At 39.2% G+C, this 17,500-nt stretch overlaps 3 protein-coding genes across 3 annotated transcripts in view; all 3 read left to right on the top strand.

The window, feature by feature from the left end:
- Positions 1–4,416, top strand: part of LOC138030841 (uncharacterized) — a 4,800-nt gene extending 384 nt beyond the window's left edge. The window contains exon 1 of the mRNA XM_068878707.1: positions 1–4,416. This exon is cut by the window's left edge and continues 384 nt beyond it. Within this exon, the coding sequence (XP_068734808.1) occupies positions 264–1,376 (1,113 nt within the window). The 5' untranslated portion in view covers positions 1–263 and the 3' untranslated portion in view covers positions 1,377–4,416.
- Positions 1–17,500, top strand: part of LOC138031147 (uncharacterized) — a 317,245-nt gene that overhangs the window by 69,406 nt on the left and 230,339 nt on the right. The window lies entirely within an intron of this gene.
- On the top strand, positions 13,136–14,329 carry LOC138038178 (E3 ubiquitin-protein ligase RNF6-like). Its single transcript, XM_068884001.1, has 2 exons — positions 13,136–13,201; positions 13,291–14,329. Exons 1-2 carry the CDS (start codon positions 13,156–13,158, stop codon positions 14,184–14,186), a joined length of 942 nt encoding a protein of 313 aa, XP_068740102.1. The 5' UTR covers positions 13,136–13,155; the 3' UTR covers positions 14,187–14,329.

Below are 17,500 nucleotides of genomic sequence, written 5' to 3'. Positions count from 1 at the left end.
TTCATCCCGGAATTTTCGGTTGAATGGTTCGCTTTTCGGAAATTCAATGATTTCCGGATTTTCTGGAACTTTTCCCAGGAAATTTCCGTACCATTTGTCCCCGTTTCGAAAATTTTGAACTGAAGCGCCCAGGTCACCTGTCACCTGTCACCTCCAGCTTCGTTGCCATTCAAAGGCCAGGTCACTAAGAAGACATCTGCCTTCCTCACTAAAACGATCTGCCATTATCTGCTAAAAATTTGGTTTTCACACTTTAATATACCATGGCCATGAACGAATCGAAGTCGCCTGTAATCGATTCGTGTACGACAGCTGATGGTTTGAAACTAAATTCCGTGGTACTCGCCGAGCACCTGATTCCTTCTAAGTTTGAAGACAGCATGCTTGTCGCAAAGCCAGCGAACGAACTGCTCAAGTGTTTCGCAGATTCCTCCTTCAAAGATATGGTTCCTGCTTTGGGTTCAACGGAGGACGTTTATTCGCTCGGAAATTGTGGATTGTTTTCCGCCATTATCACAAGCTACAACAACCACTGGAAACTACGAACCTCTCCTGACGACTGGTGGTTCTGTGTTATTAAACGAGTCGCCTGCGCCATCGACAAAAACGCTGAGAAAGAGTCCGTTCGCAAGATGTTCGTTGATCACGAAGGAAAGAAAACCATCGAGGTAGTAGTGCCCGACACAAGCATCTATACTGTCGACTACAGCTGGTTCTTTGATCAAATAGCGAAGGGAATACAAGAGAACGTGAAAGTACCAGAGTTCGTGGATGGAATGACGGCAGATTTCAGCACCACAACTGCAGTGCAAAAGATTGTTTCTCAGATTACATTGATGTATTCAGTTCAAAAGTATTTCCACTATAAGATGATGTGTGCGTGTGGAATCCCTGCAGTAGAGATGTTAGGCACCGAAGAGGACTGGAGCAAATTACAGTCCAAACTGAAGGTACTGCGGACACTGCTTGAACCCATTGAGAACGACCTTGGTTTGTCGTCAGAGTGGTGGGACCTTGTGGAAAAAGTGTTCCGTGAATTGCTGGCTACCTACCAAGGAAGACCAGATAAAGAATGGTGGAGTCATATTATCAGCTACCAAAAGAGGTTTGGGTCAGGTCCAAGTGGTTACAGGGGCTGGATTACCGACTTTCTGGAAGGGACGAAAGACCTCATTGATATTGATGAGATGACGGCCGGCCTAGTTAGTGTTCCACTCATCCTCGAAGACCGTGTCCGTTGTGTGGAAGACAATGCCACACTTGCAGCAGGAATGCTCGGCTTCACTCTCCACACGGATGAAACCAAAGAGTTGTCTGTGCAGCCATTCCAAGGCTGGTGTCTCTTGCTGTCTGAAGACTCGCCATTTCGCAAGTAAGCCACATAAGACTTCCCAAACGGCGTAATCTAAAGAGCCGAAACAAATAGTTTGATAGTTGGAAGATTATGTTAAATTAATGCAGCAGTGAATTCCAGCAGTGCCCATTTCCCTCCCCCCCCCTCGGGCATTAGCATTTTTTTTTTTTTGAACAAACGGGCAAATTCCCTGGGCGGGGACACTTAAACTGTCTTAATGCCCCGGGGTGGGGACGAAGAAAGAGGGCAAATGACCTGCCCCTGGGATCATCGCTTTCCAATACTTGTGCAGTTTTTTTTATTAATCAGTGAATAAAAGGGTCAACTGTTCAGTATTTTTAAATGCAACGGTATTAAAGACTTCAAGTATGTGTACAGTATGTGTTAGTTGATTCTGATTGTATTTATTTCTTTACATTTTGTTTTTAATTAAGGGTTTGCTAGAGGATAGCATGTCATTAAATATTTTCTTGTGTAAAAGCCATTTGTTTTGAATATTTTAAGCTCCCAAGATCTGTCTTGAAAATCACATTAACTCCACTTTCATGAATTTAAAATTGCTAGGCTAGTTTTGAATGCGAAATAGTCATGTTCACGCAGTGTTCACGTCAGTGATTGTTTTTTGATAAACAAAATATAGTTCACCTTGCCGCTTATATTTATATGCTTACAAGTAATGAAGAAGTATCTAAAATTGGGAAAACACACCTTTAAAAACATCGACAAGTTTTTCTAGTCCCTGACAGACAAGCCAGTCTTTGACAAAGGCCTCGTCCTTCCCGATGAACTCATCCATGTGTTGAAAACACGTGTCAAATGTCTGGGGTCACCGCGGGCCCAGCCCCCGGGCCACGATAAAATTGTGAATTCCCCACCCCTGGGACTGACAACATGGACAAATGCCCTGCAGTTGCCTTGGGGAGGAGGGGGGGATGGGCACCACTGGAATTGATTGATGCATAACTTGCACAAGTGCAGCTGAATAGTGACTGTAATAATAAGCCAAAGAAAAGAAACTTCAATAAACACTTGAACTCAAATAATTCAAGGCGTCTATTGTTTAGCAATATTTAGCAACTATTGAATTCGGCTTTCATAGGATATATGAAGAATTCTGCAGATCAAGGAGGGTTGTTACCCACTGAGGCCGAAAACCTGCAGCGGGTTGCGCTTTTGACGTCATTGGTTCAATATGACAAAACTTTTGATGTCATCGGTTCAATATGACAAAGTTCCTTCCAAATTTGGTCAACGGCAGCTGGTTATGGTGAATTATGCGCATGGTCTTAACCAATCAGAAATGGTGAAATATTTTGAATGACAACAGCAACTCGAATAAGCTCGGAGATGGTTTCTCGTTTTCTTTTGCACTTGTTTTTCTTTTAGTTTGTTTTTGCTTGTACTTTGGTACTCTGAATTTTGTGGAACACAAAGAAAAAACGTCTAAAATGTAACCGAAAAAGGAAGTTTTTGAATTGTGCGCACAGGCTGATGGAAGTGAACTTCGCCTCCCATTTGGCCTTGAAGGTCTAATTTAAGTCCAAGTTCACTAAGCAATTAACCCAATCTGAAAAATATTTTAAGTACATGAACCTATATTAATTTAGCGACCACGTCCCTTAAAGTGCCACTATGAAATTTTTACCTCTTGATCTTTTAAGTGTATCACAAAGAATTCTATGAAAGAATGAAAATGCGGTTTACCGTTTGCAAATATGTGCATTAGTTCCGGAGATATTTAAGTTTGAAAAATGCGTAAAATATGCAAATGAGATGACTGATGATGTCATGCACTCAACCCAATATTACATCATGTATAGAAAGAGCTATCTTGGCCAATTTGCAGCGCAGACCATTGAAACTTCGTAGGCTAATAGTTCTACAGAAAATGCACCTACGGCTATAAAACATTTTGTTCCCATGGCAACTTACTCTTTCCCAGTCCCCACCCACTTGATTTCAATTTGTAAGTGATTTTCAGCCCAAAAAACGTTAAACAAGGCCACAAACTCAAGCTAACATATTTATATGCTTGTTGGATCATGTATATTAGGCACCATTTGCAAATATGAAAATGGAATGCCAAAGGTGGCCAGAAATGCCTTTAATATTGGGGAGTTCTGGAACCCAGGATGTTGCCATGATAACAAAACTGTTAAGCTCAAATTGTGGAGCACATTTAGTAGAATCTTACTACAAAGAATCAAACATTTCTGATACAAATTGGCTGAGATACATGTATCCTTTTTCAACATATTTGACACCTGTATTTGATCAAAATTTGGTAGCCTGTTCCAGGCTCTCTAGCTAGCTGTCAGTGTGGACGATTGAAAAAGCAGGCAGGCGACGAGCGGGGTCTGGTCCTTTTCACTCCCGGATCCCGCTCGCAGTTGAACCTGCTTGTCACCCGCTCGCTTTTTCGATCGTCCTCACTGATCGAGAGCCTGGAACAGGCTAAAAATTTGGTTGAGTGTATGACGTCATCACTTGGCTAATTTGCATATTTTAAAAACTTGAATATCTCTGGAACAAAAAGAAATATTTGAAAATAGTAAACAGCATTTTTCTTCTCATGCAGCCTACTTCTTTATGTTTTAAAATGGCTTCGATATAAAAGATGCAATTTTCGTCATAGTGGCACTTTTAGCAACCTCCCCTTTCCTCAAGGGGGTTTAACAGCAGAGCTATATCTCTCCCTGTCATATGGCACATAAGGAGTGGACATTCTCCTTCTATCCTTCCCTCCGAATTAATTCAGTTGTTTATACTAATAGACCCTCAGTGCGGCGTCATGCAATACAATGCAGCATTGTCATACAACACTACTCAAGCGCGTTCACTTTATTGAGGAATTAAGAAAAAGAATCTCGTTGTTTGCTCTAAATCGTTTATTTTTGTTTGGATACGATTCATTCCAACAAGATTATAAATGTAAACTACAAATACAAGAAAAGGTTATCGTATTGTTGAACACAAGAATAATTAACTCAGAGTACTCTGGAACTTATGTAACCAAAAGCAGAGGTCTATAGTTGATTTCTTATTAAAGATGACTAAACCGTTAGGCTCTTGATCAAACAAGTAAGGTATATCAGCGCAGGGAAAGTTGTCTCGATTCTTGATTACTTTATTAATTCTTCTTACTGGCACTGTACAAAATGCATGGAGACAAGAAAGGAGAACTTGTAATCTAACATTAAACCCAACACCATTGAGACCCATTTGGCCTTGAAGGTCAAATTATAGTGCAATCTTTGTCTACATCAGAGGTCTTCCATATCCTCATTGGCATTCCAGTTGTGTTGTTCCAGAAAAAATATATACCCCTGCCATGAAAGGGATTTTTAGTTTGACCACCTCCCCCACCCCAGGAGCAGATCTAATGGAAGAGTGCGGGGTGTACACACCTCCTCCTGAGATGACAGTCAGTTTTGCCATTCCTTAGTGGTGCACCCCTTCCTAAGAAAAATCGTAGATCTGTGCCTGCCCCCAATCTCTCTGGAAATTCCAGTTTTGGTTCATCTTTTACCTTAAAATTTTGGTTTTTGGCACCCCACCTCTCTTTGACAATTTCCAGTAACTCTCTTTGGGGTAAACAGGAATATTTTCTGGAACCACACACCATGGAAGCATTTTGCCAAAATGAGCATTCAAATCACTCCCTTCATCATTGAACTTTTAAGTGAAAGCCAACAATATTGGTTGTGACTAGAATGGATACTCCAAAATAAGGTGAGACACTTAAATTTGAATATTTTAAGAAAGAGCCGATACAACGTAGATTTGATTTTAGTGGTGTACTATATTTCGGCTGGCCAAACCAGCCTTCTTCAGGTACAATGAGAGTTTACATTGAATTGCTTTCTATGTACATATATATATAGTAAATGGATGCTGACGTAATACTGGGAAAAATGTGATAAAACATGGCAGTTACAACGAATTTGAATTCAAATACTAAGAGTCACGGAAAATAACGGAAATCACTCAAAATAATAATCTGAAATCTAATACATTTTTTCGCGGATATTAAGACCGTTGGGATCAATTGTTCTGCCTTTTGAAATCAAAGAAGCTTCCCTGGCCTTACGGATCAGTTCTCTGTTAGAAAATATTTTTTTGATAGGAATTAATTGCATGTCCTTAGAGATGTTGTGGGGAGAGGAGAGGAAATGTTCTCCGACTGTAGTAGGTTTGGATTTGGTGTTAGCGTTATCTAAAGTGCGGCGGTGTTCATTAAAACGGTCTTTTAAACGTTGTTTAGTTTCTCCTATGTACTGTAGATGGCATCTGTTGCATTGAATCATGTAGATAAGGTTTTTAGTTTCGCAAGTTATGTGGAAATCAATGGAGCGCGTTTCGCCAGTAGAGAAGATTTTGTAGTTGGTTAGTCGATGGAAAATGTAAGGACAGGTAGCGCAGTTTTTGCAACAGCGAAAAGAACCGGAAGGAAGTGTGGAATTAGAATGAGTTACATTGGGGGACAGTTTAGCTGTAACCAGCAGGTCTCCAAGGTTAGGGGAGCGCCTGAAAGCCACAACAGGTAGATGGGTGCGACACCAATTTTTGCTTCCATGGTCCCAACGACTGGTGATTTCACGCGCAATGTCGATACTACGGTTAAACAAAAGCTAACAAGTGCTGACATCTTCAACATTAACGCAGCTGTTAAATAAATGAACTTCTTAGACATAAAGCGGAACATTCCAATTAACAGTCCCTTTGCGTATCTATGGCTAGTCAACCGCATTCTCTATTCGGTTGTTGTCGCCTTTCTGGGTTATAAAGGATGGAAGAAATCAGGCATAGCAAATGACTGGCCAAGTAGAAAAACATCAAGTCAAAAGCTTAAGGACCCATTTGTTTTGAAAGCAAAGGAAATAAGAAAGGATCAAGATCTCAATTGCAGTCTAGGAAAACCCATGACATGTTTGCTGACTGTGACTTGAGCCCGCTGCATCTACATGCAGTGCACTGCTTCACGACAATTCTGCTGTTGTTAAATGAGCCCACACAACATGAAGTATCACATTTTGATTTGGTCTCTTAGTAACCACCGCACAGTTTCAACCCATGGCAGAGGTCTGTTTTCCCGTATTCATTAGCCCAGCGAACGCACAAAGAAAAGAGACCTCTGCTTGTAGGGAAGTAAAGATAACGAAGAAAGGGAAGAAGAACAGTTCTGGAGAAAGAATGTGGAAAACTTTCTGTCGCATCTCCCGTCAAACTGGTAGAGAACAAAAAGTCTTACTTTAGGAATGCAAAAAGAGTTTTCTATCAGAAACAAAAATTACAGCAACTGGATAGAGAAACAAGGAAGGTAATCAAAGAAAGCAGTGGCAGCCATCTATCAGCTTCTACGGAGCTTCTTTACCTCCCCAGAACATCTGGAGGTAGAGGCCTGAGGTCTATCGAGTCTGAGTACAAGGTCACTAAAGTGAAGGGCGCTGTCAAGCTCTTCTCGAACCAAGATGATACTATGTCCATGGTTTGAACGTTTGAAGAGAATTATGTTCAAAAGGGAACACAAACCTCTCAAAAAGAATGCAACGAAATATGCAGCCAAGATGGGCATTAAAGTCTAGAGCTCACATACCCTGACCCAAAGGTCTACAACGAGGTAGGAGAGATGATCAAGGTAGGTAGTCGGAAAGGAATGGAGGAAGAAAGAACAGAGTAAGGGAGAACAGGCGATACGAGACCAGCAATGGCAAGGGAAGTTCTTGGTGGGCAGATGAAGACCTGGGGCGGGTTCCTGAAAGGTGTAATTTAACTCTATTCCCGGGATAAATGTGCCGGAATAAGGTACATTTATCACTGGAATAGGGCTATTACATCTTTCAGGAACTGGCCCCAGGCAAATAACTGTTTCAGTTGGCTTCACTAGTGGAGGCTTGCCCCCACGCATACTATTGTGGGCACCTTTGAGCTATATAACCAACTACTTCCAACAAAGCTGTACCACCAAAACAAAACAGGAACACTTACTACAATGGATGTTAGTCCATTCCACTCCCATCAATTCAGACAATTGCTAATACTGTAAGAGGTGTTTGATCGACACAATGAGCCAGTATAGGGACAAAGGAAAATGGGTCATGTAAAAAATTATACATTGTAAATGATAACATACAGCTCAATGCAAGCAATCACATCAAAATCAACAAATCTTTCATCTGCTTCAGAGACTGAACCTAAAACAACAAAATACAAAAGGGAAAATAACTACACAACACAACTCAACTCTGGCTTTGATTTTAAAATTAATGAAAAGTAGCAATAAATATGACTTTATTTTCATTATGATGTTTAAAAACATGTTTAAAAGACGTATACATGTAAAGGTTGCCGTTAGCTTCTGTGCTAATTATTCACACATAATTCAGGAGGAATTCAAGCAATATTGTTTGAACATTAATTTTGTCCACAGCAACATTGTGAGCAAGTTTTATGGAATATTACATGTACATGAGTTGAAGAGCATCTCAGTTAAGCAGCAACTTCAGCAGTTGCGAAGAAGGCCTGAAAAAAAACACCCAGGCTTGAACTGGCTTCAAATCCATGCCAGCCCCATTCTACATCTAGCCTGACTGGATATTTTTCAGGCATTTTTCAAAACTGCTTTAATTTAAGTTACTGGTTGTTATGATCGAACTGCAAAATAAACTCTCTTGATAATAACAGTGACAATAAATAAAAACTACATCGCAATTAAATTTTACAGACTCCTGACTACAAATACTTTTATTCGGGGAAAGCAAAACATATTTGACACACCACAACACAAAAAATGACTGGGTAGGGTTGTAACACTACAAGTCCAGCCTCCCAGGGGGTCATGATGATCTCCCACATCAGGTTTAAGCTCTAAAAGTTCCCTGTCAATATCCACACCCACCACCTCTTCCAAGTGAGTCAACTGCTCTTGACTTATTAAAACTTTCACGAGTTTTGCCTCAGCGCACCCAAAGTCAAGTATCTGAAGACGATAATGGTTTAAAAAGATTATTATGAATAATTATTCAAAGGCCGAAGTGATCCTTGGTTGGTGAAGTACTGCACAGGCATTGCAGACTGTCATGGGTTCGAATCCCGTTGAAGCCAGCTGAACTTTCAGGTGTCTAATTAGATAACAGACAATTGCTGAAATTATCCCTTTCTTCTATTACCTGCACTTCAAATACAAACATTTAAATCATGAATTCAGCATTACATATTATTTACAAACAGGTCAGTATTTTCAATAACCAGCTCCTGTTCCAGTTGGTGACCACAGCAATGACCTCCTGTTCCAATTGGGTGATCACAACAATAAAAAAATGAATAAATAAAATAATTTAATGTTGTTGTTCCTTTCACAAAGGAAACATGTGTCAGATTAGATAACAGGGACCTTAAGCGAGGATGATGACGACGGCTACGAGAATGCTGTTTACATGTGTAAATTAAAATATTATTTCCTGTTACTGTGATAAGTTTGCGATTACTCCAAGTTGCTCGGCATGGAAAATGTGAGTCCACATTCCAAGAATAAAATTTGTGAGAACGGTGTGGATATTTAGAGAGCAAATCGAAAATTCATTGTTAGGTGCTTTTGTCCTCCATATGACCCCAAATTTGATCATTTCAAGTCGTTGTCAAGCCAGAACGACAAAGAAATGAATCAAAACATAAAACACGTGCAGGGCGTGCAAAACTATTGTTTTTGCTAATTAAACCTATTGTTTTGTGTGCTTAAGGGTCCCTAGTGATCTTGCACCAACCACATTCTTTAAAATAAGAAAAACTCACAACCCTAACCTTTGAAGACACTAAATGGATTTTTAACCCTTTCTCTCCTAAAAGTAATACTACAGTGTATTTTGCTCTAACGCCAGGCGATTTTACTTGCCAATGGGGGCCGCTTCAGGGATGAAGGAGTTAACAACATCTCGGTACACTCAAACAGGGATCCACATTCGCAGTCGTCTGGTCATCCCAGATGACTAAACTATAAAAACTGCAAAGGTCGTCCGTTGAATGAGTGAAGTTTTAATAAAATTAATGTCTTTTCATGAAAGCCATCAAATGTTATAATATAGAATGTACTTCCAGAAAATAAGGAATTAACATGAAGCTTTCTTCAGCACTGGGATTTCAAGTTTGGGTGTCATCTCTGACCACTTGGTATTTTCCCTGAAACGCTTGCAGGCTGAATTTTCATGTATCTCACCACTGGCATGGTTGTTAGCGAGTCGTTTAGCAAAGAGCAAAGGGCAACTTGTGGTCTCAGCTGATAATTAACAATTAGACCCATAGCCCGCAAGGGTTACGAGTCAATAGCCCATGAGGCAAAGCCGAATGGGCTATTGATCTGTGGCCCTTGAGGGCGAAGGGTCTAATTGTTTTTAAATTAGTATCACCTAACTAGTCGGACAGAACAGGAAATAATAAAGTTAGCAAATGCCAGTTGACAAAATATTTATTTGAGAATAAAACAAAAGAAAGCGTCATGCTTTTCGCTACTCGAGCACTATTACTAATAGTCCTCTAGTAGCGCGGCCAATTAAAATGAAGAATTTGCATTAGTTCACTAGATGGGTGATACTAATCTGGCGTTATTTACCAGTTGTTTTGCCACCTCCAGCAAAAAGAAAAACAAGTAGAGCAGAACCTGCTGCTTGGGAAAGGAAAAACACAAAATCTTGGTATAAACATTTAAAAGAAAGACACAAGACAGGAGTGCCGAAACTTTGGGTCTTTGAATTACAAGTATGTAAGCTACATTCTGAGTACGTTTTGCCATGGCAGATATAGTCTAGAACACTGTAAATCGGGTTCCCATGGTTCAAATAACATAATGCTCCAGAGTCAAAATTTGTAATTTCTGACAAGAGTGTAAAAGAAAATGCCAATGCTCAAGTTACAAGTAATTTTATCGAACATTTTCTATACTTCCGCACTTTTGCCCGGGCAGCCCAAAATTTGTCCAGGCAAGTATATCATAAGACGTACTTGCCTGACTGACGAATTTGATTACAAATGAATATGGATCCCTGCTCAAAGACTTTGTCTCCTTTAACCCTTTTAGTTCTGAGAGTGAGTCACTCTACTCTTAAATTGCTCATGATTTTACTCATAAATGGGAGAAGCTTCAAGGCATGTACTAAAACCAGGAACACTGGAACACTCTGGAACACCAGAACACTGGAACACCCCGGAACACCGGAGCACTCCAGAACACCCTGGAAGTAACCCAAAACCCTCAATTTGGCTAACCCTAGGCCTAAAAACCAACTTAAGGCCTAGCTGGGCCTAGGGTTAGCCAAATTGAGGGTTTTGGGTTACTTCCAGGGTGTTCCAGAGTGTTCCGGTATTCCGGGGTGTTCTGTTGTTCTGGAGTGTTCCGGTGTTCCTGGTTTTAGTAGATACCCAGCTTCAAGGATGAATGGAGGTCTGGTAGATTAGTTAACAGTTTCGTTACATGTGTATTATAAAACCCTATTATTTCAAATAAAAAACTCTGAACACTACCCTTTTGAAGATAAAAGTGGATTGTTAAGCAATAGTTAGTTTAAGGGTCATTACCGGTATATAGATGAAAGAGATCAGTGATCCTCGCACTTATCTTAATGTAAACAACGGTAGTGGCTTCATACAGCTCAGTTGGTAATAAGAGCATTAGATTTACACAGACATTGCAGAGGTCATGATGGGTTTGAATCCCGTTCAAGCCATCTGAATTTTCAAGGTGTCTGTAAGAGACTATTGCTTTAATTGTTTAGATTTAAAGGCAAAAAGATCACTTCTCTCTTTCATCTAGAAGGACGTAAAACCAGCAATTTTGTAACAATCTTAATGAAGAGAACAAGACTTTTAAATTTGAAAAAAGACATGTTTTGGCAACTCCTGTGCCATCATCAGTTAGTGGATGGAATAACAATGACGTACAATACATAGCGGAAAATTAGCATAACACCATATGGATACGGCCCCTCACATTTTTAAGCATTTACAGGAGTCACCTGGGTGTCGGGCACTTTGTTCAAGCGAATGCTTTGTTGTCATAGATCAAGCAACAACACGGACACAATTAAAAATCAAGGAGGCATTGCACATTCATTGCGAGAAACCCTCCCTAAATCAACAATTGTTTCATGTAAATCTTAATCTCTCTTAGTTTGTAATCAGTTGTTGTATCACACCATTGTTATTCTAATTTTCTGCTATATATTGTACATCATTGTTATTCCATCCACAAACTGATGATGGCACAGGAGTTGCCGAAACATGTCTTTTTTTTCAAATTTAAAAGTCTTGTTCTCTTTCATCTATCAGGCCCCCGTGCTTCAAAAATATACACTTCATTTCATTTGTTGAGTCCTAATCACAGTTGTAGCAATTGAAGGTTCCCAACAAACTGACCTGCTTTCAACTGAGTGGCTTCATGGCTCAGTTGGTAGAGCATTACCCTGACATCACAGAGGTCATGGGTTCGAATCCCATTCAGGCCACCTAAATTTTTCAGATGTCTTCAAGAGACTAATATCTTAACCATTTAAGCAATTAGAGCTTAAAGTGTTTAGATAAGTGCAAGGATCACTTCTCTCTTCGTCTTATCATAAATTGCTGCTGAAATAACAAAATGCAGGAATATTTTAAGACCCTGAGAGTTGGTATGTCCCAGCTAATAAGTACCCAGTGTGACGGGTAAGCTGTAGTCTAATGTACACTGCAGCTACATACCTACAGGACTACAGGATACATACAGCTGTACTTCATTATAGGGAATATATCGTTGACGTCACCTATTGTCATTAATGTGCCAACCAGAGCCTCATTGGCTGTCGAAACAAAAGGTCTTTTGTTCCTGTAGTTGGTAAATTTAAATAACAAATTAAAACAACGTTTGTAAACAGATATCTTCCCTCTCCGGAAGTGCATGTACCTTTTTCGCTTGGTGTTTCTTTACAAGCTCACAAACGGCAGCGTATCTTCGACGGTAAACTGGGGGATCAAATCTCGGACCTTGGAATGCTTCCTCAGCCTCTGTCCGATGTCCGTGTTCATATTGTTTCTCAGGACGTGCACAATCGATGAAACCGATGATCGGAAAATCAATCGATCAATCGATGACAATCGATGCCTTGTTAGTTAATTGGCATCGATTGGCATCGGCCAATCGATGACCAATCGATACTCACACAAAAGTGATCGCAACTCATCGATTGTCATTGATTGGCGTTAAAAAAAATTTCGGTATCCCACACGTTCCAGCATGTAAGTATACGCACTCGCAGTACGCACGAATGTTTGAGATTTGAATTCGTTCACCGGATTGTTTGTATGCAGTTACAATCGATTTCAATTAACTGATCGATTGGCATCGATAATCGATACAAATTGATAATCGATGAAATCGATAATCACAAAAAACCTGTGCATCGATTGTTCATCGATTATCGATATCAATCGATTAATTGGCATCGATTGTCATCGATTGATCGATTGATTTTCCGATCATCGGTTTCATCGATTGTTTACGTCCTGTGTTTCTCCAAATCACTTTTACTTTCACTTTCATGTTTAAGCCCAGCAGAAAAGTTGCCACCTGTGGCCTCCAGAGCATTCATTGCTTCACATTCCTTACCACATTTTGAAGTTTCAAGGCTTCCCTCCAAGTTCAAAAAGGAAGTTTTCAGTTGAAGAAAAGTTGAAAGATGACTCGATAAATTTTACGTATTTCGAACACCTTGCCACCATTTTGCTTTTTGGCCATATATGAGACTGGAAGTTTTCTTTGGTTCGAGAAAACACTGGGTATGGGAATTGCACCACATCCTGAAAATTCCCATTTTTGCGTAGCAAGTGGGTATATAATCCTTCTTGGTTGCCTTTGTCTCTCATTAGACCATTTAGCTCATTTTAAATACTTTCTCTTTTTTTCATTATGGCAGCATCGTCAGATTTTGGAGAAGTTAGCGAAGTTAGTTCCATTTTCGTCAGCAGAAATGGCTGCAATGGTGGTCTTACCTTACAAATTATCGAGATCTCTGATCAAGAATCCCTTGATTTTGAGATATCTGACGAAGAAGCCTACCTTTTTTCTTACTTTCCGGATGAGCTAGATTTTTATGACCAAAAATGCGGCCGTGTTCAAAGGCGAATCAGCGGAAAGAAGCGGTCGTTCAAAGCAAAAGCTACAAAGAAATATCACGCTTCTTTGAATGAGGGTGAAATTCCTTCATCGTCCAAACAAAACGGAAGTGGAGTGTTTTCCGCTAACAAAGAATTGCGGATAAAGGAACTGAAGATAGAAAATTCAAAGAGAAAGAAGGAAAACAAAACAAAAGCAAAGAGAAAAACAGCGATCCACAAAGACCGCCCAGGAACAGCCTTGCTCAGAAAAACTAATGAGACCTGCCTCAAGAGATCTTTGAGGAATACCGCCGGTGAATGCCAAAATAAATCGACTGCGCCTTTGACATTTTACAACAACTCCGACTTTATTCTTTGTTCAGGACATAGTGTTAAGTTTGAAGATCAAGAATTTGTTAATCTCCTTATTGAGCTGCAAAATCGTGATATTACCCCAGAGGATTACGAGTTTCTTCTACAATTGGATTGTTCTGTCAAACCCAAGACATTATCTCAAGCCCAGGTTAATTGTCTACGATCAGATACTGTAAATGGGGTGTTGGAAAACTTGTGTAGTATTTGTATAGACGAATATTCTCCAGGGCAAGAAACAATGTTTCTTCCTTGTGGGCATTTTTTCCACAGCCATTGTATTCAAACGTGGTTAAGGTGGACCTCTAATAAGTCTCCCATAGACGGTAAAGAAGTTCAGTAGCTACAGGGTGTAGCAAGTTGTAACGAATGTGAAGTTTCTGAAACAGGAGCAAAGGTTATCACAATGGGCCATTTTCAATATATTAAATATTCAGCTTGAAAGTGAGGCAGTGAGGACAAAGACAATAGAAACACGTGGGAATTAACGTGAAAAATATTTACATATCATCCACTTTTCTTTGTCTTTGTCGTCACTGACTCGCTATCACGCTGAATTTTAATATATCGAAAAAGGCCTATTAGTGAAAAGTTTGCTAGGTATGGTATTCTTTTGCTAGTGAAGATTAATCTGTTTGTCTTTGGAATGGTTTTAAAACTATGGTCATGGAAAATCACTTGTCAATCACTTGTGGAATACTTCAGGGGTCCGTTCTTGGACCCTTCTTGTTTTTGCTATACGTTAATGATTTACCTAACACCTCGAAATTACTTATTTTCCACATATTTGCTGATGATACAAATATATATTGTTCAAGTAAAAACCTTAATAATCTTGAACTATTCTTAAATCAAGAGCTCCATGCAGTGACTGAGTGGATGAAATCTAATAGACTAGCTGTCAGTATTTTGAAGACTAATTTTGTTCTCTTTCACTCAAGCTAACACCATGAAAGTCATTAGATTTAAAAAATGGTGTGAACATCCAAGTGGCTTCCACAGTCAAATATTTAGGTGTGACTCTTGACTCCAACTTGACTTGGAAGAATCATATTAATGAACTTTGCTTAAAATTATCAAAAACTGTAGGCATGTTTTCCAATTAAGGTACTATGTTAATGCTGATTTACTAATCATGCTTTACTGTGCCCTAATTTACCCCTTTCATATTTATGGTATTCAAGTTTGGGGTCTCACATACCCAACCTACCTAAAACCAGTAACTACTTTTCAAAAATGAGTTGTCAAAATAATGACTTTTTCCGACCCTAGATCACACTCAGAGCCATTACTTAAGTCTCTCAGACTCCTAAAATTCTCTGATATAATCCATCTTGAAATTCTTGCTTTTGTTTGTCAGTGACAGTACATGTACATATACCATAAATTAAGCTCTTCTTGTTTTGTTGATTATTTTAATCCAGTATCTTCCATTCATTCCTATTACACACGTCAATCACTGAACGATAATATGTTTGTTAAATCGGTTCATACCATTCAATACGGCATTTGTTCTCTTCGCTACACTGGTACCATGCCTTTGGAATTCTTTATCTATTGATGTTAAGAAAATCAAGCCTTTTCTAGTTTTCGTCAAAATATCAAGAATTCTATGATTGATGGTTGTAATACTGATAGTGTTACTAATTCCTGAAGGTTTGTGATTATTTAACAAATCGAAGGTGGTTCAACCTTGTCTGCACTCTTATCGACAACAATATTCATCATCACCGTGTTAGGCCTCGTGAGTCCACAACAAATTTTGGCCACTGTGATGATGAATATCATTGGTGATAAGAGTACAGACAATGCTGAACCACTTTCTATTTGTTTTTTACGACTGACAATATTCAACGCCAAAGAAAGTTTTTATTTCAGAGTGTGACCAAAATCATGACACAAAGAAAGAGCAAACTTTGTCTATAACTTTCTCGCAATATGATTGGTTTATTTCCCAAAATGGGCGTTCCTGATTGGCTATTACATTGCGTGGCAAATTGATGTGAGCATGACACTTACAGCGTTGTCTAGACTCTTATCCACAAATGCAAATTGACCAATCAGATTACGAGATTACAAGCAATTGTGGTAAAAATTATCTTTTACTTGTCTACTATTTAATTAATGAAATAATACTTTTTATCTGAAAGAGCTACTTAGTAACCATATTCCTTCTGCTCTCATTCTTGTTTTGGGTCACCTACTCGGTTAGTTTTATGAACTATTTAGGTGTCCCAAACTCTACACAATGAACCTAAAATTAAAAAAAAAATTCTTTAGTTCTATCGCCATCTTTTACTCTTATATCTATACTTATATTTATACTTAGGTGTGATTGTCTGACCTGGCTTGAGCCTGCGATCCAATCAACAACCAGTCTCTGGTCAGTGGTCAACCTAACCAGCTGACCACGATAATGTCCAACTTGACCCCGCAATATGGTCACGTGATACTGGCCAGTGCATACCTTGTTTTGATAGGTATCAATTGACCATATTCGTATTCTCAGTATTGGACTGGAACTAGCTTGCAATGGAGGCTAATGCGGGGGAATATATTAAAAAGTATTTGCATTTGAAAAGATTCCCCCGCATTAGCCTCCATTGCAAGCTAGTTCCGGCAGTCCAATACCGAGAATATGAATATGGTCTATTGACCATAACATTGATGTCCAATATCAAAGATGTATGCTGTAAAATAGCTAGTGTCAGCTGCAGCATTGCCTCCTTGATGAGCTCTAAAATTGAGCCCGTGACATGGTCACGTGATACTTGTCACATTTGCATACATGGAGTGGTAGACGGACGTACGGTCGTACGGTGATCAAAATCAAATTTTCTCGCATCGATGGGTTACCATATTTTTTTAACTATGGTGCTCCGGAGCTCCGCTATTATTAACAGTTAAGGACTGTGCCTACTAATTCAAAGGCATTTTTGCCCTGGTTTATACAGGAAATGTATATCTTAACAAGTGTTATTGAAATCCAAAAAGAAAATTGGGGGTAACCACGCATTTTTTAAAGCTATTGATGAATAATATTTGGAAAAAGCTTTAAAATACAAAGCAATGTATGGCGTTCTATCTTAAATTGAAGCTTAATTATCTCTCAAAAATGCATGGTTACCCCCAATTTTCTTTTTGGATACCAAGAATACTTACTAAGATCTACTTTCTCCGGATAGTTTTAAACCGCGCAAAAATATCACTGTATTAGGGAACTGGTCAAAACTACTACCGTATACTCGAACAGGACCCACCTTTGGGGTAGGGGGGTTCTCACAGACACGACCTATCTTCAAACTCATCACATGAACATTACCGACAACATTTTATTGGCTTTGACGCAGGAATATTCAGCTAGCAAGAGTCGGCATTACTGGACAAACCACGGGCATCCCAAGCTCATAAAGCGATTTTGCAATGCATAACTATTTATTATCATGTAGTAAGAGAGTTTAATGGTGAAAAGAGTTAAAAATTAAATTAAGTTGAAAAACTGAAGGCCTTTCTCTCGCAATAAACTTTCCCTACCTCAAATCTGTTGTTCACCTTTGTTTTGTGTCGATTCATTAGCCATTGAAATCAGTACTCGTTTCTACACTCTCAAGCGAAGCGAAGAGTGTATAAACGAGTACTGATTTCACTATATCAGCA

The sequence above is a fragment of the Montipora capricornis genome, chromosome 2 (genome assembly GCF_036669925.1).
Source record: "Montipora capricornis isolate CH-2021 chromosome 2, ASM3666992v2, whole genome shotgun sequence".
Lineage (NCBI taxonomy): Eukaryota > Metazoa > Cnidaria > Anthozoa > Scleractinia > Acroporidae > Montipora > Montipora capricornis.
The sequence above is the reverse complement of the archived record's forward strand: the minus strand, read 5'-3'. Positions and strand labels throughout refer to the sequence as shown.